The sequence below is a fragment of the Pomacea canaliculata genome, linkage group LG2 (genome assembly GCF_003073045.1).
Source record: "Pomacea canaliculata isolate SZHN2017 linkage group LG2, ASM307304v1, whole genome shotgun sequence".
In the NCBI taxonomy this organism is placed as follows: domain Eukaryota; kingdom Metazoa; phylum Mollusca; class Gastropoda; order Architaenioglossa; family Ampullariidae; genus Pomacea; species Pomacea canaliculata.
Window position 1 is genome coordinate 25,654,590 of NC_037591.1, and position 25,917 is coordinate 25,680,506.

Sequence of the window (25,917 nt, forward strand, 5' to 3'; positions counted from 1 at the left end):
CAAAAACTGATTGAGAAAAAGAAGAAATGATTACTCCCTACCGGAACAAGTGCTTTCGGCTGCCACATATCAACATGGCTGATACACAAGGTGTTCTGGCAAGGCGTTGCCTACATCTTCACAGCGACTTTAAGTTTCTTGTTCTATAATCGTTAGCAAGTAGTTTCCCCAAAGAAATTAACTAAGCGGTAAGTATACGTAGACGTTTGTTGTTTAATCTTTTATGTGATCATCTTGTCGCAGTGCCGTGTGTTTGATGATGATAGGTTTCCATGCTCTAATACTTTGTCCATTGTGGCCTTAATACACACCTGAGGTCAGCACCGTATCTGGATTTTCGTTACATTTTATGGGATATTAATATGAGTAGATATTAATATATTTCACAATTTTTAATAGCTGATGAGATTTTTGTAATTTGTAACGACTAGCAGACAGGAACATCACTATGGTTCCCCGCTCTCCCCCGAAAGTTGGAAACAATAGCTCTGTACATTAGGCTTGTTCATAAATCTAAGGAGAAAATAGTTTTTGTAAGTTTTATTTATACTGCTAGACTTTCAGTCATTGACTATTTTTAAAAATAATTTTCTTCAGACTTTGAGTCCATGGATAAAAACAAGATTGGTTAGCGTCTATTAAACTCCCCTGTACCTTTTAAAATTATGCCTGCAGAAACGAATGTGTTTAAACCGTTTCACTACTAACACACACACACATATATATATAATTTCATGTTATCACAACCATTTAAAGTTTACAGATATATTCAGTGACACTAAAGTGGAATAAAACCTTTGCTACGCCATATGCCTGTAAAGGTTGCTAGATAGTGTCTCTTTATTGCTGTAGAAATATAAATGTTGGAGGGAAATAACCAGTTTACACATGCTTGTTTGTTCACTGGTTGAAGAAGTACACCCCAAGGTAGAAATACCTTTTACCCCACTCTTTGACTTTTCTGTTAAAATGTTATAGTTGTAAGGAAAGAAGGAGGTAAATTAGTTGATATAGGTTTCATCGTTATTTGTGATATTTTCTTGATGCTTTTGAAAGGAGGGACGAAGAAGGTGCTTCCAAAAAGGAAAACACTTTAATGCAGACCTGGGCAAAGGCCGGCCCGCCTCCTGTCTCTGACCGGCCCGCCCGCCAGTATATATACTATATATATATACAGTATTGAGTAAAACTCAGTTAACCATATTAGTCCTGCCCTCTAAAACCATCCCAATTTCTCATGCGGCCCCTTGGGAAAATTAATTGCCCACCCCTGCTTTAGTGGATAACATGAGATCAGTTTAATTAAGATTGTATGTGCATCACCTTTAGTTTAAAATATATTTGAATATAGATCATAAGAAAAGTTGAAAATTAATCCCTGGATTAAAACCTTTAGATCGTGATCACTTTTAACCTTATGAAAAATTTGCATATCAGCATCTAGCATTAGTGAAAGTCAAATAAAGTTAACATTACAGTCACACTGAAGTGATGTGTTAGATCCCTCACATTTCGGGGCCAAGGTGTGTCTCATCTCTTCTACCTTGCACCTTAACTTCTTCATCCCTCTGTGTAGTCACATACCAATTCTACAGGGGGAAGTATGCAACATCACTTTGGTACAGAACCATGTGTACACACCTTCATGTTCAGATCCCTTTACTTCAACTACTAGGCTACCCACTTCTGATCAAAGTCATATATGTAATCAAACTGTTATTTTTTATTTTGCTATGTATATGCTTCAGCATTTCCTGACATTTCCCGACATTTCCCGGAGATTTACAAATAAAAAAATGTATGCAAGAGGTTTTTTTTAAATGCAGTATTTCTAGGGTCTTATTGTATTGTCTTAAATTGCATCTGTCCTCAAATACTTTGCCACGTTAAAACATGTTGGTGATTTATGCCATGTTTCAGATGGTTAGGCTCTTGGAGTCCAGAGTTTTTAGTGACAGCAAGTATCTAGGATGCCGCGCATAAAGCATGTACACCTCTTTCTTCTAGTAGTAGGAGTTTTCTTGGTCTGGAATATTGTTACCTATTACACACTGGTCAACAAAAGCAATGCAAAGGTAGAGCTTTTATTATTTGTGTTCATGCACATATGTATGTGTCTGTGTGTTTAAGTGAGAGAAAGAGAGAGTGATGGGACATTTTGAATTTTGAGAATGTCTTATGTTTAACTTGTAAGACATGACCCTCATTTCTCCAGAAACAAGTCTGCAAACATAGAAAGAGGTGAAAACCATAATCACATGACTGTTCCTGGATATATCTAATTAGCACATGATTAGTTTTTTTATTGGCTGTAGCCTTGTGTGATAAACGCTTATTTATATTTGTTCATTATATAAGCCCTTTTTTCCTTAATTTGTTTGATGCTTGTAGCTTGAGAATAAGAGGGTCATTCCCTCATATTTTTGGAAAATGCATCTTGTGAGATTTTCCCAGTCAATTGGAAAATAAAAATGCACTTTGGTATGCCCATAGGGTGTACCTAAACTCCTTTGAAAAATATATTGTGCATTGTGATAGAGTCCCCAGTAACTCTAATAAATGAGTTGTAATCCATGTCTCTCTTTCAAGGTTTCTGATACAAAAGCCTTGACATGGAACATGTAACACTAAATTTTCTGTTTCTTTCTGACCTATCCTATTATTCTGGCAATATATTATCTACTTTATTCACAAATGGAAGCTGAAAAATCTGCAAACAAGCCGCATCGCTTAAAGCAGGGTTTAAAGCTAGGGGAAAGAAGTCATGACTTATAATCTGAAATTTATGGCACCATGATGAAATGATGACCTTTGAATTGTGTAATTTTGCATGGAAAGAAATCTCTTGGTTTATAGAAATCAGGTGCCTCCAAAAGTGAAAGAGTATATTTTATATTTTTTGGGCAATGTTTAAAAAGAAACAGGAAGTTGATGAAAGTGTTACATGTTTGAAGACTTCTGCAGTTGTATACTTATTTTTCTAGTCCTCCACTTCTTTGTTAGTGTTTTACCTTGAGTAAGATTTTTTTTGGTGTTGTTGGAAGATGTTTGAAAATTTCTGCAGTGTTGTACATTGAGTACAGTGTTGAGGAGTAGTGCCACTCCTTCAGAGTGCTGACCGTCTGATCTTCCTGAGAACAAAATGGTATGTCCTGACGCTAGTCTCCTCTTTCCCGTGCCGGTCCCACCTGACCTCACTGACTCCTAGGATGTCCAAGTTGTAGTTGTCAAACTCCTTGACTATTTGGTGCATCCTGCGAGTCTGGTGCAAGGTCTGGACGTTCCAGCACCCCACCCTCAACTTTTGCCTCGGCTTCAGTAAATCTGCTGTCAGGGCGCCAGCTCCCTTTCGGGTTTGGCTGTCGTCCGTCATAAGTCCAGTCTCCTGGTGTGATTCATTACCTTTGCCATCTGTGACGAGTTCTCTGGTTTTAGTTTCCGTAACGGTCTTTTTTTTTACATGGTGGGGTTGTTAGCCCTACCACAACCTATTTTACCTCTAGGTGAGGTGTCCACCTTAGTCGTCTCTTACGACATGCCTGGCTGGATGGCAGGGCCCCTATTCTTACAATGCTCGCTAGGCAAGCATAGCCTGGGGTCCCACAGGGGAATGCTGACTGCCACAGTTCAATACATTGTGGAAAAAAACACACAGTAAATAAAAGGTAGATGTATGGGTGCATTGCAGATGTTACAAATGTTAAAAATAAGATCAGTGTCCCATCTGGTGATGTACTATCTTTGGCTAGTTGTAGATGACATTTTGTGTCAAAAATATTAAAATGTTACTTTGACCCAGCACACAATTTCTTTTTCTTCCCACTCAGCAGGAACAAAGTGTAGAAAAACTGCTGGAGGTAAGACTGAGCAAGCTGCAGGCTCGTATATCTGCCCAGCTAGAGCAGAATAAACAGCTTTTGCAGCAACTTCAAGGTCAGATAAAAAATGGTATGGAAAAATTTGTGCAAAATTTATTTTTCTATTACCTTTTTATTTAGGTCATCCATCTGATTATAGATATGCATATGTGGATGAATGTTTATATATGCAAAAGGAAGCGAGGGATGTAATGCCATGTATGTAAATATTTTAATGTCTCTATCAGCTATCTTGTTTTGTATTAAAGAACATGGCAGGTCTATATTACAGTTCATTAACAGTTTTTACCTCCTACTCTTGCATTTATTTGCAGCAGCCGTGTTTGTGGTTTGTCAGTATGTTCTTTAATTTTGTCTAAATGTAAAATCACTGCTGTATTTTTCTGGTTTGTGGGTGAGTGATCGCTCATCATTATCCTAGTCTGATATAAGTCTTCCTGCAAGAATGCACATAGTTTAGAATTTCAAAGCAATAAATATTTTGAGAAGTTATGTGTTAAATCAGACCTAACTAATTAGCTTTTATGACATGCTGGATTTGTACAGATAATGCTGTAACACAAGAGACAGTGAAAAAGGAAATAACAAATGAACGTGATAAAATCGAAGATGACACCGTGACTGAGTGGCCAGAAGCTAAAGTCATTCCTGTGCTGATGATTGCCTGTGATCGCCCAACTGTTAGTCGCAGTCTAGATAAGCTGCTGGAGTGAGTATTTTTGATATACAGTTAGATTCGTGCTAGGCTTAATGATTTTTCTTTTCATAATAAAAATAGGCAGAAATATAACATCCATAAAATGTGTTCTGCTGTTATAGTATAGCAAGCTACCGACATGAAGCATCTCCTTTATCACAAAGTTATAGTAAACAATCAGGACTCATTTTGTAGAAGTTTTGACAGAATTTGATTTGGTATGTAACAAAATTCTATTTAGAATGCCTGTATTGCTGTATAGTCACTGTTTTTACCATGCACAGTTAAGGCAAGTATGATCTGTACCCATCTGAACACTTAATCTAATGAATGTACGAAGTAAGATTGGAAGTATGGAAGATCTTTTTGTAGTGGTGTTTACTTGTGTGGTTCAGAACAGAATATCCCATGGTGTTCTTAGACGTGTTTCTCCTGATTTGCTGAAAGCAAAATAAGAAGTGATATGGCACATGTGAAGGGTTGGGGAATCTCTGGTACCAACATCATGAGCTACAGTTGGTTGACTTCAAAGAGAGGAGAAAGTATAAGATTATGGTGGTAAAATATCAGTGGGTTTAAGGAATGACTATATTCATGTGTTTGTGTGTGTATGCTTGGTTGAATGTGCATTATTACATTTGTTGCAGACATCGACCGTCTGCTGAAAAATTCCCAATAATTGTGAGTCAGGACTGTGGGCATCAAGAAACAGCAAATATAATCCAGTCCTATGTGACAAATAAGAATATTTCAGGAATTGCTCACATTAAGGTACTGCTGAAGATTAACTGTTAACAGTAATAATGTGTGGTCAATGGACATTAGGACAGGGGGGTGGGGGGGTGTAAATGTGTACAAGGACTATAGTCTGTGATAGAATTTTCTAGTTTGTTCCTTATACGACAGGTTGTAAACACTTGGTCAAGCAAAAGCTCAAAAGATATTTTAGAGATGTAGAAACAGTATCAGTTCAGTGTGTTAACAGTTGTTTTATGTTATTTTTACTATTATGTCTTATGTCGCTGTTTAGAAGGCTATTTATTATCCATTATTGACATAAATGATGTGATCATATAGCTGTTATTTCTCAAGTACCGTTCAAACAGCATCCTGACCTCAGTGACATTAAGCTGGACTGGCCACAGAAGAAGTTTTCAGGATATTACAAAATAGCACGTCATTACAAGTGGGCACTGAACCAAGTCTTCAATGTCTTCAATTTTTCTGCAGTCATTATTGTTGAAGGTGGGTGTCACAGAAGGATTAATGGAAGTTGATCTAAGGCAGAGTACAATTAAACATACTGGTCTTAACATTTGTTGTTGAGTGTAAACATGGTTAATTACTATTTGGTATGGAAGTAAATCATTGCAGACGGTGGTCTTTCTCTCTGAGCTGTTTTAAGGCTCTTCACCTAGTAACTGCAGTTGATTGACAAGTCTTTATCGAAAAATTATACAAGGCAGTGTGTAGGCAGTTCTTACTTGTATTTTTTGAAGTGACGGCTGACTAAACTTCCTGAAGTGCTTGCACATGCATTTTTTTTTCTTTAGTGCTTGTTGCTTCCCTTTCCCATCATGTTTTTTGTTTCTGGCATGTGTGCAGATGTGGGCATTCAAATCTGTGCATATACAAACAAGTATTCAGTTTTATTCAAGCGCTCTCGCACACACATCCTACCTTACCTCGTGAAGAACTCAAAGTTTTATATTATTAAAAATATTTTTTGTTAACAGATGATCTTTTTTTTTTTTTTTTTTAATTTAACAGATGATCTTGACATTGCTCCAGACTTTTTTGAATACTTTTCTGCAACTTACAAACTGCTTCATAGTGATCCTTTACTGTGGTGTGTATCAGCATGGAATGACAATGGCAAGGCTGAATTAATTTCTGATAAAGAAGCTGGTAAGTGCTGTTTCATGACTTAAAGCAATGAGATTTTTTGGTGAATGTTCAAGGATAGTAGCATCGGCATTAAGAAGCATTTTGATTTTCCTTTACCTAGATTTTACTGTTAGAGAAAGCTTGTTGCCATAGAGGTGGCATTAATGGCATTTCTTATATATCTTTGACAGATGATTTTAATTATTTGTGTTTGCACAATTTTGTTATTCTGTCTAGAATGTTATTTTTACTAGATGTCAGGATTATGATATGCTGTTTATTTGCTAACAGTCACACGAGAGAAAACAGATGAAATCATGCTTTTTTTTTTTAAAACAGAGAAGCTCTACCGCACAGACTTTTTCCCAGGGCTGGGTTGGATGATAGAACGCAAGATCTGGATGGAGTTAGAAAGCAAGTGGCCACAAACGTGGGTGTTTTTTTTCAGTTTTTTTTAATGTTCATTATTGTCCACATAATCAATAAATAGGTAAGCTTTAAAGTGTGTGCTTGTATATATGTATAGAATTACAGAAATACTGAAAAGTTAATACACATGGGTAGTATGGACAATGAGGTCTGGGATTCTGGCCCATGCTGTCTGCTTGATCACCTGGCCAAAGGAGGCAGCCAGCTCCTTGATCAAACAAACCCAACAACTGTAGGGAGACCAACATGCTTCTCCAGAACAGATTCAGAGGAGATGGGATCATTGGATGGTGGATACCAAGCTTGCTGGTTCCCCATTCAGCAGTTTAGTGATCAGTGGCTCATCAGCTGTCTTCATGAAGGGCAACACAGTTTGAATAATTGTAAAAAGATAGGTAGAGCAGATTCAGCCCACTTTGAGTGTGGTCACTGAGGGCAGACTCCAAAACACATCTTGAAGGACTGCTGTACCCACAAGGCAATGTGCCAGAAGCTGTGGCCAAGGGGGAGTTTCACACCCATTTCTGGGGGATGAGAAAGAATCTTCACCACACTGCCAGCTTTGTGGCATCGTTGGCCAGAGGATCTGATGGCAAAGATTTTCAACTCAGCAGAAAAAAAGTTCATCTGCTCAAGAGATCTTTTGTCATCTTCAATTACAGTAGACTTGCTCTGCTATGATCTGATCACAAGGTGTTATGGGCAGTCTTCCTCGGCTACTTCATAACACGGACTGCATTAACGTTGAGTGATTTTCCTGTAGAAGAAATGCCAGGTATCTGTTCAAGCATATTTCCTCTGAAAAGAGTCCACGTTTTGCAAACAAAAGTAAATTAAAGAAAAAAATGCAGTTGTACACTTGTATATCCATATACTTGTATGAACATTTATGCAGCTGCATATGTGCAGACACACAAATATGCATATGCAAAGTACAATTCATGAAATTGTGTATAGATGTGTGATCTTTCATTAGGTCTTGTATGTGGATATTTAGGTTTTGGGATGACTGGATGCGACATCCAGAACAACGTAGAAATCGTGAATGTATACGACCAGAAGTTTGTCGCACAAGTACCTTTGGCAAGAAAGGTGTCAGCAAGTAAGAATTTGTACAGTTTTTTGAGAAAATTGGTTCAGCAATGTGTGAAAATTTCTCAACTTTTATTTTCTAACTTTCCCACTTATACCACTTGTTAGCTTTATCCTTCTTCTTTCCAACCAGTTTGTTATTGAGCTCTAATCTTTTTTGCCTGTACTTCCCTGAGATATCTTGTGGTTGTTGCTATCTCTCAAACTGAGCTGGCGCAGCCAATGTGCTTTAACTCACTATGTATGCTACATTTACGTTGCTATCTTGGTATGCTCATACAAAATTATATAGATGAATCAAACAAAATAATTAGTAAAGATCAAAACATGGAGAATTCAAATTTTCCGACCAACATCCCTCTTGACAGAGAACTTGTAAATCTAGAAGAAATTAGGCATCCCCAATAAACTTTCCAAAAATTTTTTTTTATGCAGGGTTACACAAAAGTGTAGTGATAAAATTTAGTGATGGCAAAATCTCCTGAAGACTTTTGCACCAGTCACGAAAATCACCATCTGAAAGTTATACATATCTTGTATGACATTTATTTTATTTATTTATTTTTTTTAAAGTTTAGCAGTGATTTTTCCTGATGATCTTGGTGTTTGTCGTTTTTCATAAATATGTTTCTTCATATTGCCTTCATCTGCCATTTTTGCTATTTAAGGAAAGCTATTCAATTCCAAAATTAAAGCTAAAGATTTGTGGATTTACGACTCTTATGAATTGTTTTTTTGTGCAAAGGTGCTCACTTTTAGACCATGCATGAGTTTATAGGTCACATACTACAGTACAATCAGAGTTGACATAAGAGAATATAAGTAACAGAACTAGCGAGTTAAAGAACTAGTAGGGTGCAGAATTTTTTTTCTAATGATTGGGTAAAGCCTAGTGCAAAATACTATTTTGGAAAATCTGGGTGAAAACCTCTCTTTCATTCTTGAAGTACACACCTACAAACATTGTTATGCACAGAAAGAAGTTAAATTGTGATGTCATGATATGCAAAATTATTATGTTGCAGCTTTCTCCCTGGCTGAGGCCTTCACAATATAAATATATCCATGCACTATCCTGACTTCTGTGGTGTTGATTCTTTTTCTGTGCATAGTGATGTTTGTAGATATGTATCATGAAAACAGAAGAGGAGATTTGAAAAAAATGTCTTGTACTAGAGTGTATGGAATCATTAGAAATACTTTTGCACCCCATTAGTCCCTTATTAGAGAAGAACTTTCTTTCAGAAAACAACATTTTTTCTCAGTTTTGTTTGAGATCATAACCATGTTCATTTTTGTATATTTTTCTTTTTTTCTCATTTTAGAGGTCTGTACTTTGATCTACATTTGCGATTTATACATCTTAACAGTAAATATGTGCCATTTACAAGCATGGACCTGTCATACTTGCAAAAGGTAAGACTACAAAGCTTGACTTGTTAACCACACTGTAGTTTAGACCTTCATTCTGTAGAAGTTTTCTGAACGTTTTATAAGTACAATGGCCAAAATATTTGAATATGCAACAGTTTTTTGTTTTGTGACTTAAGGTTAATGGATTTGTGGGAATTAGTGGATAACAGCAGCAATCATTCATGGTTAATCAACTCACTTTTGTAGCAGGGTAATGATTTTGGTTGATAGCCTTAATCTTATTCTGACTTTATGCAGATTGGGAATATTTTTGGTTAGTGATGTTTATTTATTTTTTTAATTAAATGAAGTGATCAGCACAACCTATGACCAATCCACCTGCAGAAGGTGTCAGTGATTGATCTGAAGAACTGCCATCCTTTGCCCCTTAAATTATAGAGGCAGCATGGGATAATAGTAGATTAGAACCCTTACTACTACAGTTGATAGATATATAAAAGAAATATGAAATCCTTGCTATGTACAGTAATGTGATGAAACAATCTTGTGGTCAGGAGCAGTATGATAGTGACTTTGTAAAGACAGTTTATGAGGCTCCACCACTCAGTGCTGAAGAAGTATTTGGTGGTCTTCATCCTGAGGAGAGTGCCGTTCGAGTTCAGTATACAACGAAAGATGACTTCAAACGCATTGCCAAAATGCTTGGAATAATGGATGACTTTAAGGTAGTTGGATGTGTTTTTGTATCTCTATCTTTGTTTGCTATATGTGGATGTTTGTGTGTCACCATCATGCGCTTTTCTTTTCTCATGACTGGATTACTACCACTCTATTTTTTGATGGCCTCCCTTTAGCCACACTCCACATCCATAAATGTACTATTTAAGACACACCTTTAAAATGACTTTCAGTCACTTCCCACCGCCTTGAGCTATTTTCATGATCAGTGCACTTTACAAGTCTCATAAATTAACTAGTTTGAAAGAATGGGCTTTATGAGACCATGTTTGTTTGTGCAGTATGCATGAGTATAGTAACCATTGTAATGGGTGCTGTTTAAATTACCTCCAGCCACTTGACTTTTGCTTTGAAATTTAGGTTTTTCATTCTGTATAACTATATTTTTACAGCCGCTATAGTTTCCGTCATGAGAAGTTGAGGGAAAGAGCATTAATACTGATATTTTGTGATTAATTTGATTGCCTTTTGATTTAGACTGTGTGTTTTAACAAAGGCTTCCTGCGGTTGTCAGCTGCAGCATCATAATTTCATAGAACAGCAACAGTCATTTGCGCACAAAACTAAAGTTCATATTGTTAACTTTAAAATGTTGTATTCTTCATGGATCATTTTCTTTACTTCTTTATCATAAATACAGTTGAAAGGAGAGTAAGTGGATAGATCCAAAATCTGTTATTATGAAGCTGAACAAAAACGGTCGTACATATCACCATGCAGACTTATTTTGCACTATTTTTAAAGAAAAGAAAACATTCATTTGGGTGGTTAATCTAGCTGCGTTTGAAGAAAATTTGTGGAAAAATAATCTGTGAAGGTCATTGTGATTTTTTCCTTTATTTTGTTATTTTTTCACTCAGTAGATTCATTTTAATAACCTGACTATACAGTTGGAATATATGAAAGGATTATTTTACTATGAAAAATTATGAAATGAAATAGTATATACCATTTTGTTACTTTAGCTTTTTATACATATAGTGTTAATGAATGTTAAATCTGGTAATCAGTAGCCTTCAATATGACACCCAGAAGACTTTGGTAATTAATTTTGTTTTAGTATTTTCAGAAGATAACATAGTATGTTTAATATAGCTTTTAAATGGAGTTATTCATGGCAAAGTAAAATCTGAAGGGTATTGTGATATCTTATTCTTTTATTTGTTCTTGCCTTAAGTTGGAGCGGTCCGGTGGCGCAACGGTTAGCGCTGTTAGCGCCTGTCACCAATACAGTGAAGGTTGGCTGCCCTGAGTTCATTTCTCGTCTCGGGCACGCTGATCTTTCTCTGCACGTGGCATCTGTTTACAGGGCTGGCTGCTTGCTGTAATATAGCCTTAGCTGCTGACACGGCGTAAAACACCAATTTCCCCCACCCCCCTTGCCTTAAGTTGTTTGCATTCTAGCAACCCACCTGTTTTGGGCTTATGTGTGTAGAGAATTGTGTTTTGTTAGCTTCACCCATTTAGCTAAAACTTTGTCTTGACAATGTATACATTATGATTATTAAATTCTCATAGATGGTTTCTTTTCCTTTTTTTAACAGGCTGGAGTTCCTCGTGCTGCCTACCGTGGTGTTGTTAGTTTCATGTTTAGAGGGCGACGGGTATATGTAGCGCCTCCTTCCGACTGGACTGGATACGACACAACATGGACATAAAAGTTATAGGATTGCTAAAGATACATATTTCTGTGCTCAAATATGTTAAATTAAAAAGAAATATTCAAGTCCTAGGGTTGTCTTTCATGTCAATCGCAAGAATCACTTTCGCCTACTTTCAGGTGAAAGTGTTCACTAAGAGGCATGCAAAATCACTGCGTATGTTGCTGAGGAGGAGAGGACACTATTTGATGAGAGCTATAAAAGTTTGTGAAAGTTTTCAGTTGACATAGTGTAAACCTTGTGGAGATAAATCATTCTTCTAGAACTACAAAGTTTATATATATTTAAATGTATCATTCATCTTTAAACGATACAAAAACATCTTGAATGTGACTGCGTATCAGGTATTATCATGGCTTTCTCTGTAGGTTTTCAGGAAGATGGCATTTTTGTACCAGCTAATGCTTCTGCAGTAACAATTGAGAAGAAACTCATTCAGCATGATGATTTTATACGGTAGTAAAAGTTTTAATAGGCTTCTTCTGCCTCACAAAAGAAGCAGCAGCATTGTGTCTGGTCATGTGATGTGGTCCATTAATTCTGTGATCTGTGATCCTGCATCTTACCATCACCCAAGACAGCATGCAAGTTTGTGCAAAAGAGCAATAGATTTGCAATATTAATTTGGAAGTTTATTTTGTGGTCTTCGCTGCCATCATTTTTACTGTTCCTACAAATTACTGACATACTTTCTATTTTTATAGATGTTGGTGTCTTGTTTTCTTGTTTTGTATTAACAGTAGCTGAAAGCATCATCAACACAGGGTCTATGCCACAGAAGAGATCATGAGATGATTGTCTACTTGTAGCTTTATTCAGTCTCTTAATATTGTTTTAGCCTCCTGCTTATATTTTCTGTCTTACCTTTTTCTTTTTCAGCACATCCCTTATTTCTGTGTGCCGTTGTCTTGATTTTTTTCAGAGGAAGAAACAAATTTTGTACTTCAAGAGTCTGTGTCCTTTGTCAGAATACAGCATCTGTTGTATTTTCATATTTCATTTACCAAAAATTTCATTGCAGACTGTCTTATTGTTAATTACCATCACCATCCATACTTTGGAAATATTTTTATGGAACTTTTTCAATTGAAAAATGTGACCAGAAATGCCAACATATAAGGTTTAATATCACTTTGCAATCAAAGAGATTATTAAGTTAACTGATTCATTTTGGAGTAGCATTTGACCAATAGCCATGTTATTGAAAAGTTTGTCATTTGTGTCATTTCTGTTTTATCTACATTATTATCTTTTATTTTTTTATACTCAGCATTTGTGGTAGACTAACAATACATTTTGATAGTTCTTCAATAATCAATCACATTAAGTATTCATAACATAGCAACATGCATGCAATGTACACAAAAACACATAGGTTTATTTAACAGCTATTGCCATATCCAGGATATAAAATATTTTAGATCCAATAGATGAGTGTATATTCCATACACACACAAAATTCTGTAAAAGTTAAATTTTTGCTGTTCTCATACTGTGAAGAAAATGTCATGTATGATGGGTGATAAGTATGTTTCTCACATTAGACGTTCTGTATACTATGATCTCCAGAAGATAAACTCCATTTACCATACTCTGTCCATCTCAACCACCAAAATTCTCATCTGCTCATTTGTCCTGTCTAAATTAGATTATTGCAACTCTTTTCTTGCTGGCTGTCCACAGTACCTCATCCACAAGCTTCAGAAAGTCCAGAACTCAGCTGCTTGTCTCACTTTCCAGACTCGCAAATCGGAACATGTTGCACCACTTCTTCATTATCTTCTTTATTGGCTACCAGTTAAAGCTAGAATAGACTACAAGCTCTCAACTCTGTGCTGTGGATTCCTTGAAGGCTACTCCCCCCCACTACTTTACTGAAATCTTGTTTGTCCACACTCCTGCCCAAAACCTTTGCTCTTCATCAGACTTATTCCTCCCTCTCTCCCACAAAGACAACCACATATGGACAACGGACCTTCTCCCTTCATGCTGCTAAGCAGTGGAACTCTGTTCCATATCACATTTGCCACTTTAACTCTAAGACTACATTAAAATGCTCTCGGAAAACATATCTAAATGATGATTCTTAACACCCTGGCAGTACTGTCTGTCATGCTAACCATCGTGTAACAACTCCATCTTACAATGTTTTTTATACCTTCATCCATTGCTTTACATTCTACTCCTGTACCTCATCTTTATGTTGTTCATTGTCCTTATATGTACCTCACTGTCCACTGGCTGTTATCTTTCATTTATCATTAATGGTATGCTCAGAGAGTGTGATCTATCTTGGTCGTGATGCTGCGCGTTTTAAGCTCACATCATCATCATCATCAATCACTTGCAATTTCCAGAGTAGTGTTTTTATAACCATATTTCTCTGTTTTGGTTGAGGCCTGGTAAATCATTAGTTACATTTCATAATTGTGTGTTGTGTCAGAGACAATATTTCATCTGTGTATCAAGGGCAAACTGCTGTTTTTATATTAAGTGTTTTGTTGAAACTGTTGTTACTCCAATTCTTTGACATCATCAGTTTGCATTGTCTATGCATTTTTTTTTTTTTTTGGTACTGTTCCAGAAGCTTACATGAGCTTTAGAAGGAACTTTTAATGGATGAGGGTCTGTATTTATTTTGTGTTTGACGTTCAGTTTTTCCTATTGTTCATGGTTGACATAGTTTAATACCTGCTTATTAGTGATTGATGTCAGGTGCCATACCTTGGCCCACTTGTGTCATTTCCTCCACAGGTGTGTCACATCTAGTCTCAGGTGTACCATTCTGACGTTTGCATCTTATCCAACCGTAGCTCTTTCTTGATTTACTTGAGATAATAGTTTTTGATTTTGTAAATTATTTATAAGAAATTGTAGTTTCTGGATGGTTGTATTAATATATCACATTTTAAACTTTTAACCAATTAAATTATTCTTCCAAAATAATTTACCCTCTATGGCGAAGCACATAGCTGAGTGTTTAGGAGACTGACATTCAAACCTGGCAGCATAGCATGTGGCACAGTGAACTTCCCCTATTCGATCCATCTTTTAGGAATGGATACCTGATTGAGGGGAAGATAAGACAGTGAGGGAGAGGAGATGGGCACTACCCTCACAAAAAGCTGGCCTCAGGAAAAGTGTGGTTTTTAGCACTTCACTCCTCGACAACCAAAAAAGGTTAGGGGATGACCTTTACATTTGCCTTACCTGCTGCGTAAAAATAAGCATTTAGAAAAAGCTGGGAGGCTATGCTTAAAAAAGTGATTGAAATCTGAGATGGCAAGGAAAGTACCTTAAAATGGATAGGTGGAAATGAAGTCTGAAGTGGAACAGCTTGTGCTTACTTTCCAGTTTCAGACCCTAAAGACTCTTAGACCTTCTTGAACTACATTTGGAGGCCCCCACTCGCAGAAAAGTCTCTGGTGAGACTTTGAAATGTCTTAAATAGGTCTAAACCTAACCCTGATCCTTTTTAAAATAAGGGGTGAATTTCAGCATCTGTGTCTTTACTTTAGAGAACCTGCCAGTTTAAGCGTTATTTTTATGGCTTTCTTTTTTGTATTGACAAAATCGCGTCTGTAGATGTGAATGAAGAAAGCCTCCATGATACTCCTCATTTTGTACAAATGTGTATACTTTAAAAAGCAGAATTTTCTAAGTAACAGTAAGGATTTAAATTTGAAAATGACAGTATGTTTAAAATAGTTTTTTTATGGTTATATTAATTATTCACACAGGTCAAGATTATCCAGACTAAGGACTTATTTATTGTACCCAAGGTTTCCAAAATAATTAAACAAAAAAGGCACAATGACTGCATTCATTATTTGATGCATTGTTCATTTTTCTTATTTTATTACAGTAGTTGATGCAGATCTTGTGGGAATATTTCATGGTCATGGTTGGTTATTTGTCTAAAGCAGGATTGGGGAATGTCCAGCCTGTGGGCTGTATAAGGCCTGCAAAATCATTTGATCTGGCCCTGCCAAGGCAACCACAAATAGGACTCAAAATTTAATACATCTAGGAACTTTTTTCTTAGCGACATAAATTTATGTTAAGTGAATCAAAATAAAGTAAATTTTTAGGAACAAGCAAAGAATATTGTAGGATAGACAGGACATGTATCAGTAAATGACAAGACAGACACATGCTTCTTGTTAACTTGTTGCAGCCCAACTGCCTCGATTGCAGTGGCTCAGAGGACAGGCAGGCTGGGAGTATACATGTTGCAAAAGTATTAACACACTAGCAAAACTACAGCTTGATCAAATATAGCAGGCTAATTTTTAATTGGACGTACCTGTATGGCCTGCAAATGATATAAATACCCAAATGGCCTTTGGCAGGAAAAATAGGTTCCCTACCCCTCTCTCTAAGTATGAGAAGGTGGTGGCAATCTTGTCCTGTGGTTGTATGCATAGTGTTTAGATATTCCTTATGGTATAATTAACATGGATGTTACATAAATTTGCCAGTAAATGCCAGTGCAATGACTTCCCATATTTTCATGTACAGGCCACCACCAGGAGTAGCTTGTAGTTTAAATACCTTGGCAGATTTGGGTCAAAGTTTGAGTTTCATAAACATAAGTTGTTTTTTTTTGAAACTGGCTCAGATGAGGTCTCCTAGTCTAGAATTTTTGTTGCACCATGGTCATCATTTCCGGTTGGGAAGCTGCTTTGAGTCTTTAAATAAATAGAAAGATTGATTTTGCAGTGGGACCTTGGTTATGGCCTTCCCGAAGAGCCTCATTTTCCATGTAGTTGTTTTCACAGGGTACTTTTTTAGTGATAACGTGGATAAGCTTTTTTTCCTACCTTTCATTTCTGACTTTGCTGGTCTGATGATGAGAAAGGAGTATGCTGGTTCTTCAGGGATTTGATAAAAAAAAAAAAATGTATGTCTTTTGCCAGGTGTTTATTGCAGGCTTGGATTTTGAGGCTGGTTGGTGATTGGTGATTCCCTCAACATTATCCCAACTTACACTTGTACAATTTTCTTTACCTCCTTAAACTTACTGAAACTTTTAGGTTCACTTAAATGGAAGATAACACAAGAATAAATTTCCAGCCATGTAGTTTTAAACCAATGGTATTTTAATTTTTGTTCTTCCTGTTTGTTGCTGGTTTTTACATTCATGTACACTCTACCCAAATAGAAAGTCTTGGTGTTGTAGAGGTGTGAAATGAGAGAGTGGGGTGGGGGTAGGTGTAGGGGAACAGATAGTCACAGGCTTTTTATTTTTGCTTGTACTTGTAGTCTCAACTCAGAAATAGCATAATGCCTTGGTTTCATTGATAAATTGCTGTTGGTTCTCCTGTATTTATTTTAGGAGCATCATAAAATTTTCTTTCATTATTACTTGTGTCACCCTGCTGCATGAACATAAACTTAATTTGCATTGTATTTTTTCTTTGGGAGAACCCTTCACCTTACAGGTGTCCGGAATCGTTGATACTGTATAGGTATAAAACCTGGTAGGTCTTTAATGGGGCACTCAAATCTGGTCTTTTACTTAGTGAGTGCTGCGTCCCAGGAACAACTATACTTACCACACTTTGCAAAGAAGATTGAACAAAATGTAAAACTAAATATAAATATATCATGCTAACATAAGCATGAAATTAAAAGGTTTAATCTTATACACTATCTCTCCAATACAGTCTCTCTGCTCAGTGGAAATAGCATCTGGAAAAGCTTGCAGCATAGCAGGTGGGAATAGAGTGGAATAAATAAACTAGCAAAAATACAAATGTTTCAAGAACAGCGACATATTCAATTTTTTTTTTTAAATTTTGAGAAGAAATATTAAATGGAAGTGAATTCCACATTAAAAGGGCAACATATTAAAACAGCATTGCAAGTTTGACTTAGTCTGCATCTTGTTTTGTTTTCAGTTTCTTGTGTTGAATGACACAGTGACATGCAGGCATCAACAGAACTGCTGACAGATCAGGTTTCTAGGTTTAGCATGTAGCTATTGGTTTGTTTTATTTTTGTCAAGAACTTTAAAAAAATGCCATTAATTTTTTTTGTAACTCTTTTGCAAGCATGTGCAGGTATCCTTACACATTCTGCTTACTACCAGAGGGTAAACGGCATCGTCATAAAATTGTGCACAATGTGAGGCCAAAGGACCGGATGCATTTGGCTTTGTGAGTCAGGGCAGCATAATTATTCATCTGCTAAAAGTGTTATTTCCTTCTCTCTATGTGTAGGCTGCATTAATCAATTTTGACACATTAAACTTGATAACTTTGAAACCTATGTTGTGCACAGAGGTGGAAACATCTGACGATATGTTACACACAGACATAAAAAGTAGATCTCATATACTAAAAATGTGAGTGAAGAGCTCTCCAAGCTTAATGTACACAAAGTAGGAAAGAGCACTTACAAGAAGAATTATACATAAATGTGTAGACTTTATTATTTTAGTTTGCTTGTACACAAAATGCTTGTAACATTGTGCCATTTTTTTGTTGTTGCTCAGTTGTGTTTTGCTATCTCTGCACAACTTGATGCATGAGAAGATTATCTGAAAATACTTTGAAAACAAATTCCTAAGGTCACTGTACACTCTAGAAAAATTTTTTGTTCTAAAGATGTTTATGACAGAATAATCAAATATAAAATAGCTATCTAAAAAAATGTTTTTAAGTGGTTATGATGAAAATTTTGACTAGTCAATGATTAAAAAAAATATAACTTTCAAAAATTGAATATTTCTAATATCATAGATCATTGATTTTAGTGTCTTTACAAAGTAAAGTCTTGGAGATATGTGTGGTCAAAGTGGGGACCCCCCCAAAAAATTGAGCCGGACAAAAGTAAAATTCTTCTCTAAAAGCTAATTACAGCGAAAATAATTCTTATACAAAAGCCAATGTTTGTAATTCCAGATTATTTGTGATATCAAAATGAGCATTACTGAAAATTTAGATAATAGTTTGTACTTTACAAAGACACTAAAATCAATGATTTATGATTTTTGGTACTGTCTGAAAATTATTTTGAACAAAATAGTATGCCCTTTAAAAAATCATTACCTTAAAAATTATGATCGTAACTACTTTAAAACATTTTTAGATGCTTTATATTTGATTATTCTGTCAAAAAATGTTATTAAAATCTTTAAAACAACATGTTTTTCTAGAGTGTACTGTCACTTTAATTTCTTGTGAAGATATCTCCTCAGAGTTGTGCAGTTGTTTTTAGTTTACACGTGCTGTGCACATATACATAGTAATAATAATGCAAAATTTGTAAAGCACTTACACTCCTAAGGAGCATGATCTTAGTGCTTAAGAACAGAACACATGTATGCACACACAAATACATTTGTAAAATTTATCCTTAAACCCATTATGCAAGGATTAATACTTCAATCAAGGCCATATTGTTCATGAACTCTCTTATGCTTCCAATGACATGTCAGAACATCTGGGGTTTTTTTTTCATCTCTTGCTGACAAGCAATTTTATTGAAGACAGTGGACTTAGAATTTCAGAAAATGAAAGACATTGCAGGTTATTGAAGTGACAGATGATTATGTACATTCTTTGGCGATGGATAATGCGTGTCATGTTGCTTATACTGTGTACATTTTAATTTTATAAAATTCTGCTTGCAGTTTACTAGTTGTGATGATCTACGATATGGGTCTTAGTTAATCTTTACATTCCATAGGCTAATCTGAGAAACATTTGTTCAGTTTTGATTGGTTTTCTTTCTGGCAGGGGTTTATTTTAATTTTGAACCCACATTGGTGATGGTTTTGAGGTGAAGTTGGTTAGGAGAATATAATTTTATTTGTTCGGATTGGTTGTGTATTGCGAAGGATTAGAGTAATACAAGGAATCTTTAGCTGTATGTTGTCTTAGGTTCCGATGAATGATAAAAGTCTTGAGATTTGTGTGTATGCACATGAACATCAAGGAAGTTTGCAATTGCTTGTTTGTTGGATACTTTAATTTTCCTCAAGACTGCAGTTACCATCATATTCCCATTATCAGTAGTTTAACATTGCCACAATGTTATGTTTTGTTCTTTTGGAAAGGTGATGAAAGCTGCAATTTCAACCAAGGCAGCATAATTATACTTTTTAGTAATGTGTAATTTGTCTCTTGCTGTCATAGCTGCGCTTCTCATTCTTTCTTGCAGTCCACTAAATACTCACCACTTTTGTCTACATACTAGATATAAATTTCATGAAGTTGTTAGAGACCTTCCAAGCAGCAAAATTTCTCATACAAATAGAGGCAGCAGCAATGGTAGTAGCCTTTGGAAGTCTCCAACATATGTGCAGAAATGTAGAAGGTGGATGTGCACACACGGTAAGGAAAGGGGAAGAAAAAGAACCTACTGAGGTAACAGTGATCTTGGATTTGATTAAAACAACGTGGCAATAATTAGTATCATATAAGTTTAGCCATGTTTATCAGAAGTTCAGTCTTCTTGATGCTGACTTTTGGTGCCAAAGCCTGAATGTATGTGGTTCTCAGTAAAAAGGTGAAAAAATCAGTTTGAAGAACTTTTTGTGAGTGAGATTTAAAATTCTTGTGTGTTTATGGAGATGAGATACATTGATCTGTAGGAAAAGTTTATATGTGATAATATTGTTCATGAATTTCTTTGCGGAAGGATGGTTGTAAATGGTCTTGAACATTCTTTTCATGCCTGTTTTTAACCTCTCAACCAAATGTAAAATATGTTATAAATAATGTGTGAGATTAAAGTGAAAATGAAGAATTTATTTTAATAAATAGCACTCATTTTTATTTTCATGGTTAAATGAGGATACCAAATTTGTCTTAAAAAAAAATGTCAGCACGTATACATCTTTGTGTGTGTGTGCGCGCGCGCCTGTGTTTATTTACGTTATCTAATCGGGTAAATGCCAGTCTATAGCAGCTCATCTGGTTCATATTTAGTTTGGCCTAGGGAACAGTTATCTTGTAGTACGTTTTCCTTCATGTAGTTGAAGTCTACATTGCAACCCATCCTCCATTTTGGGGGAATTTATTTTATTATTTATTTTGCAGGCTATTTCTTCTGTCACAAACATCAGTCTGCAGACTGACTTCTTACTATTTTTATCCTGTAGATCTGTTCATGTTTCATAACAAAAACAATAATTGTTTTCAACATCCCTCTCCCTTAGAGAAAGTTCCAAGCATAGTACAGTGAGAGAAGCATGTAAACAACAATGGAAAAAAAATAAATGTTGAATGCAAAACACAAAGGAAAAATATTACAAGACTGGTGAAAGTATGCCAGTTTCTCTGCAAAGAAAAAGATAACCAAAAAACCTCGTCTTTAGACTTGTGGGTCTCCAGTCGATTCGACCACATCGTCCATGTCATGATTTAGCCAGGAAATGAATGAATTTCTGTATCTCTTTTATCGTCGTTGGGTGACCTGCACACATTCATCATAAAAAATAGATGATTACCACTATGTTAGGTCAGTGATCAAACCGACCGACAAGCTGCGAGTGCATGCAAAGACTTGCAATGAAAATTCTAGAATCTGTGAAGAAAAAGAAAAAAAACACCCAACAAACAAATCGTTACTGCAAAGCTTTCACATGTAGTATAAAACCTAGAAAAGTAGCTGCTGCGGTCTTTGTATAGTATTACTTCCCTTGTGAGCGTCAGGGGAAGAGCACAGATTAGATATGAAACATCATTGGTGGTACAATAGCTTGGTTTCAATCTTCGTTGCGATTTTAGTTCTATACTCTATGCGACAAATCCAAAATTGAATTTGGGTATACTGTTTAATAATTGATAAAAAAAGTTTTTGCTGGCAATCAGAGAAAATCAAGTGAGTCAGGTCTCATAAGACTTACGCCAGGACTTTAATGACATTATATATTTAAATTACTGTTAGCAAGTCATTATTAACTAAATTATCTTTTTAAATAATTTTTCATATACTTAAACGAAGAATCACAAAACACACCATCTTCTTGGCAGCAGCAAAGCAAATATAAACCCGAGATGTTCTTATTCGTCTGAGAGCACATTTAGTCTAAAAATACTGCGTGTATTGTCTAATAACAAACTGCTCCGCAAGAAGCATCTTGGAAAGGATATCTCACGGTGACCGCCAGGGTCCTTATAACCATATCGGAAAAAGACGTTCATCATCTGGTAAATAATATTCAGTGGAGAAACTTTAATGTATTTATTTTCCAAGCAAGTGACGCATCGTTAATACTCATTCTCGTTAAAAAGCAATAATGAAACAAATCTTGGGTTTTTAGAAAGACGTTTTACTTCAATGACTATCCCATGCCAAAAAAAAAAAAAAAGAAGGGAAGTTTATTTTCAGTTAAATTTTTATAAGTATGATTGTTCGTTCAGGGTTCTGTGAGATGATATAACGGAAATCTATTTTATGGTTACGGTTGTGTGCTTTAATCCGTAGACTTAGCAGTATTAAAATGATCTTTTAAAGTTGCTACAGAATAAAGATTCCGAAACGGGGTCGTTGAGTTTATATTTGCAGATATATCAGTATTGCAGTAATCCGTTCTTCCTAATTCATTGGTTCTGATGTCATTAATCTTAAGTGAGATAATAATTACAACTAAGGTACTGGAGTGAATCGGCCTTTTAGGTGATTCAGTTGATGTCAAGAAATAGAGACGAGAATGGTCTGTCAGGGCTTTTGATATGAGTAATATGACACAATTTGAAGTTTGTACTATCCAGTGAAAGTGCAACTTGCATGTCAGTGTTTGTATTCATGTATGAAAATAGAATGGGTAGTTCTATTATAAATCAGTTGTAATAAGGAGAAGGAACCATCCACAACCAACCACATATGGGCCATGTTAACAAATGAAAGCAAAGCACATATGGTCGAGAGCCAACTGCTTGCATGCTGTAACTTAATGAAACCAAAACAGATTTTGAGATATGTATGTAGAAGCTTGCCCCAGAGCTCATTGTCTTCTTGCAGCTCGGGTGTTTTATTGCAGCATCATGTGATAGAGTGCTTGTAAATCATCAGTTCCTAGGCTGTAATAAGTATTTTAGTAAGTAGTCTGCTGCAGGAATACATTTTGTTACTTATGCCCACTTGATGACTGTTGTTATAAGGATAATTCACTTCAAATAGTGACTATTTAAAAATACTGATACAAACAAATAGAGTAACTGGCTACTGACTAAACAAATTCTCGTCTATAAAACAGCATTTGGAAAATAAAGATTTGCACAGATTGATATTTAGCATAAAAGAATACTTTATCCATTTTTATTTGAGAAAATGCTATGACAAATGCCAGGATATTAAAATAATGAAGGTTTGATTGTTGACAAAGAAAAATTCCTGATGTTGCAGATCATACTTTTGTTGGTAGCCATGCCTTAGATGGGAAAACTGTTTGTCTGACATTTGTGGTGGGCTATTCAAAACAAGATTTCTGGAAAAAATGGTTCTGCAGGAATATCTTGCTTTTTGCAGAGGAGCACTGGTACGTAGATCTCTGTCTTGGTGTGATCAATATATTTATAGATACTTTTAATCTTAAACATCATCAGAAGGTTTTTTCCCCTCCCCTTTCTTTGACTTCCTTATGATATTTGAGAAGAGGTGGGGAGAGTTTGCACACAGACCCAGTGTCACTGCAGAGAGACCAATAACCATCTATTAGACCTGTTTACAGGCTTGATCATTGGTAGTTTTCTTCAGGTACTTAGGTTTCATCCACCCAGTCTGTACATGCACGTGTGTTCATGTGCGGAAACAACTATGTTCACACTCAGCAGGCTGCTGTGTGATGTTAATGTGTTTCTGTTTAGAACTATAAAGCATAATGAGGATATTTACAAAATTCTGCTCTACAAATGTACTGTATTATTATTACTAATAAGTAACATACATCAAACTGCAGTTTTACGAGTATAAAAACTTGTCATCATTAATTTGAAATGTCCACTGTTAGAACTTCTTTTGATAAAGTGTCCGTTGTATGATTATTTCACAAATACACACTCCCATATCTACACATTCATGCAAAGAGGAAGCAAGTTTTAGCTGCTGCACATTTAAGCACTTTTTCTTTTGCCTAGTTATTGGCTTCAAATGGAGATGGAGATTTTTTTAAAAGCTTTTATAGCCTGACAGACAACTACATTTTATAATATCACTTTACATTATAACTTCAGCAATCAAAAGGAAGTGAAAACTTGATGTGTGTTTTTTTTATAAAAACGTATAATATAATTAATATGGTATATACCATTAATATTATATTTATTAAAGATAATTATAAATATGAGAACTGAAGCTACACCTGATTTGGGTTATCCAGAGAATTTGTGGCTTGATGCTAGTCTCATTGTAGGTAGGAGAAACGTAAATCTTTTGCTTGTAATGTAATATCATTTTCTCTTTCTCTTTTTTAGGATAAGTTATATGACTTCCCAGCTGTTCACATTGTGATGGGTAATGAGGCATGTGATTTAGATTCTGCTACTTCAGCAATCACTTATGCCTTCTATTTGCATGAGGTGAGCATTGTTTGTTCATGTGTATGCATGTGGTGTGTGTGTGTGGAGGGGGGCAGTTGTTAGTAGATGGTTGGGACATTCATGTGCTAAATGGTGGTGGTGGAATTGTTAAAATATGTTATGTCTGCTTACATTTTTTTAAAAAATAACTGCAGATTTCTGTAGCTCCATTGGGAACGGTCATCTTCTTCCCAATATTGAGCATGAAAAGAGGGGACTTTCGGCTTCGAACAGAAATTACCTATTACTTTAGGCGACATGGCATCGTTGAGGAGGATCTTATCTTCCTAGATGACATTGACCTGCTGAAGGTCAAAGACTTGACAGATTTGAAAGTGACCTTGGTGGATCATCATGTTTTGCCATTGTGGTTGTCAGCTTTAGAGGAGAATGTGGTTCAGATTATAGATCATCGACCACAGGACGGCAGCTTGCCTGATAGGTGAGTTGAAATGTGCATACTTTTGTAAACATTTTTGTAGATATAGATAACTCTGTATGTGTGTGAAAGAGAGAGTGAGAGATTACTGAGAACCAAGAAACTAAATGGGTGGAGGTAAGGTGGTATAGTGGTGGGGCTGCGTTAGGGTTTTGAATAGGGAAAATTATTAGGTAAAGTGGGTGTTAATCACACCAGCTCGGGAGCTGAAAGTATTCATCACTGGAACTTTGTGAAAGACCTGTAGAACTAACTTCTTTAAGGAATATTTTGATTTGAGAACCAAGGAGTCCTGATGAACCAGAGACCTTTATCTGTTGTCATGATTGGTTACTCATAGTCATACACATGTTTTGTGCCTCCTTGGGTTGTCAGTAATGACAGGACTCTTTATGTGTGTTAGAGAGAGACAGAGAGATGTTTGTGTGTGTGTTTTTTTGTGGGTGGGGGAATAATAATAAATGTATTATTTAAATAACATGGACAGCATACAATGGATGGAAGGATAAACAGTCATGCAGACATGTAATAAAAGACAATAGAATATGCAAAGAGGACCGAGGGAGCAAATAGTAAGAATTGATAGTTTTGTAAAGCTGCAGAGGATGATGAACAGGTAGACTAGTCAACGTACGGAGAAAGGGAAAGTGTTAGAAAATGGACTAGCATCATATAGATTAGGTGAAGAAAAACTGCAGCCCACAGGCTGCATCCGGCCTGTGGACGTTTTTGGACTGGCACATGCTAAAATGTGAAGTGCACTTGTTTTAATTTTTTTTTTATTCATTTGATTACTTGAAATTTATCAGTGACAGTTCTTATTATAATTCCTAAATTACATAACACTTTGATGGCAGATGTTTTAGGATTTCACAATTTGCTGTTTGTAGAATGCTGAAATGATTAGGAAAGAATTTAGGTGTCTTTGTGTGGCCAGCAGCACCTCATGTGGCTTTATAACAATTTGTGAGTGTTTTTGGAACATGTTTATAATGCAGACCTAAAGAAATGTTTTGGAGCTGTTGTGCTTGTATAGCCTAGATGCATGTTGGAATATGATACTTAGGTCATGCTTTGAGATCTGCACTATCTAGCCCAGTTTTTCCCAGATGTATTATGGCCATGTTTGGCCATATGCCTAAACATGTTGCTGTCTCAACCAGGAGTGTTATCATAAGGGGTGATGGCG

The 25,917-nt window shown here is 35.9% G+C and overlaps 2 protein-coding genes and 1 long non-coding RNA gene across 8 annotated transcripts in view; 2 read left to right on the forward strand and 1 right to left on the reverse strand.

The window, feature by feature from the left end:
• On the forward strand, window positions 1-20,282 carry LOC112557510 (alpha-1,3-mannosyl-glycoprotein 2-beta-N-acetylglucosaminyltransferase-like). 2 transcript variants are annotated; one of them, XM_025227419.1, is made up of 12 exons: window positions 1-188; window positions 1,921-2,075; window positions 3,828-3,948; window positions 4,425-4,587; window positions 5,223-5,346; window positions 5,682-5,820; window positions 6,346-6,483; window positions 6,802-6,892; window positions 7,889-7,993; window positions 9,309-9,399; window positions 9,912-10,082; window positions 11,640-20,282. In XM_025227419.1, the coding sequence occupies exons 2-12, from the start codon at window positions 1,971-1,973 to the stop codon at window positions 11,751-11,753; spliced, it is 1,362 nt and encodes a 453-aa protein (XP_025083204.1). In that variant the 5' UTR covers window positions 1-188; window positions 1,921-1,970; the 3' UTR covers window positions 11,754-20,282. The 2 variants fall into 2 exon arrangements, with proteins under 2 accessions (XP_025083204.1, XP_025083205.1); XM_025227420.1 differs by having other exon boundaries at window positions 13-188; window positions 3,831-3,948.
• LOC112557512 overlaps window positions 19,222-25,917 on the reverse strand; it is a 15,660-nt gene continuing 8,964 nt past the window's right edge. Inside the window, exon 4 of the long non-coding RNA XR_003097965.1 lies at window positions 19,222-21,182. This is a non-coding gene — a long non-coding RNA (uncharacterized LOC112557512). The remainder of the gene's footprint in view (window positions 21,183-25,917) is intronic.
• The window catches only part of LOC112557508, a 32,972-nt gene continuing 28,821 nt past the window's right edge, over window positions 21,767-25,917 (forward strand). For 3 of the 5 annotated variants that reach the window (XM_025227415.1, XM_025227413.1, XM_025227414.1), the window contains exons 1-4: window positions 21,768-21,919; window positions 23,118-23,250; window positions 24,185-24,289; window positions 24,445-24,731. In XM_025227415.1, coding sequence (XP_025083200.1) covers window positions 23,209-23,250; window positions 24,185-24,289; window positions 24,445-24,731 — 434 coding nt within the window. In that variant the 5' untranslated portion in view covers window positions 21,768-21,919; window positions 23,118-23,208. Of the gene's footprint in view, window positions 21,920-23,117; window positions 23,251-24,184; window positions 24,290-24,444; window positions 24,732-25,917 lie in introns of all 5 variants that reach the window. The other 2 variants (XM_025227416.1, XM_025227417.1) reach the window with 1 other exon arrangement.

Coding starts and splice junctions, on each gene's coding strand:
- LOC112557510 (XM_025227419.1), top strand. CDS start 1,971: ATGCCGCGCATAAAGCATGTACACCTCTTTCTTCTAGTAGTAGGAGTT. Junction 4,588..5,222: donor AGTCTAGATAAGCTGCTGGA/GTGAGTATTTTT, acceptor CATTTGTTGCAG/ACATCGACCGTCTGCTGAAA. Junction 5,347..5,681: donor CAGGAATTGCTCACATTAAG/GTACTGCTGAAG, acceptor CCGTTCAAACAG/CATCCTGACCTCAGTGACAT.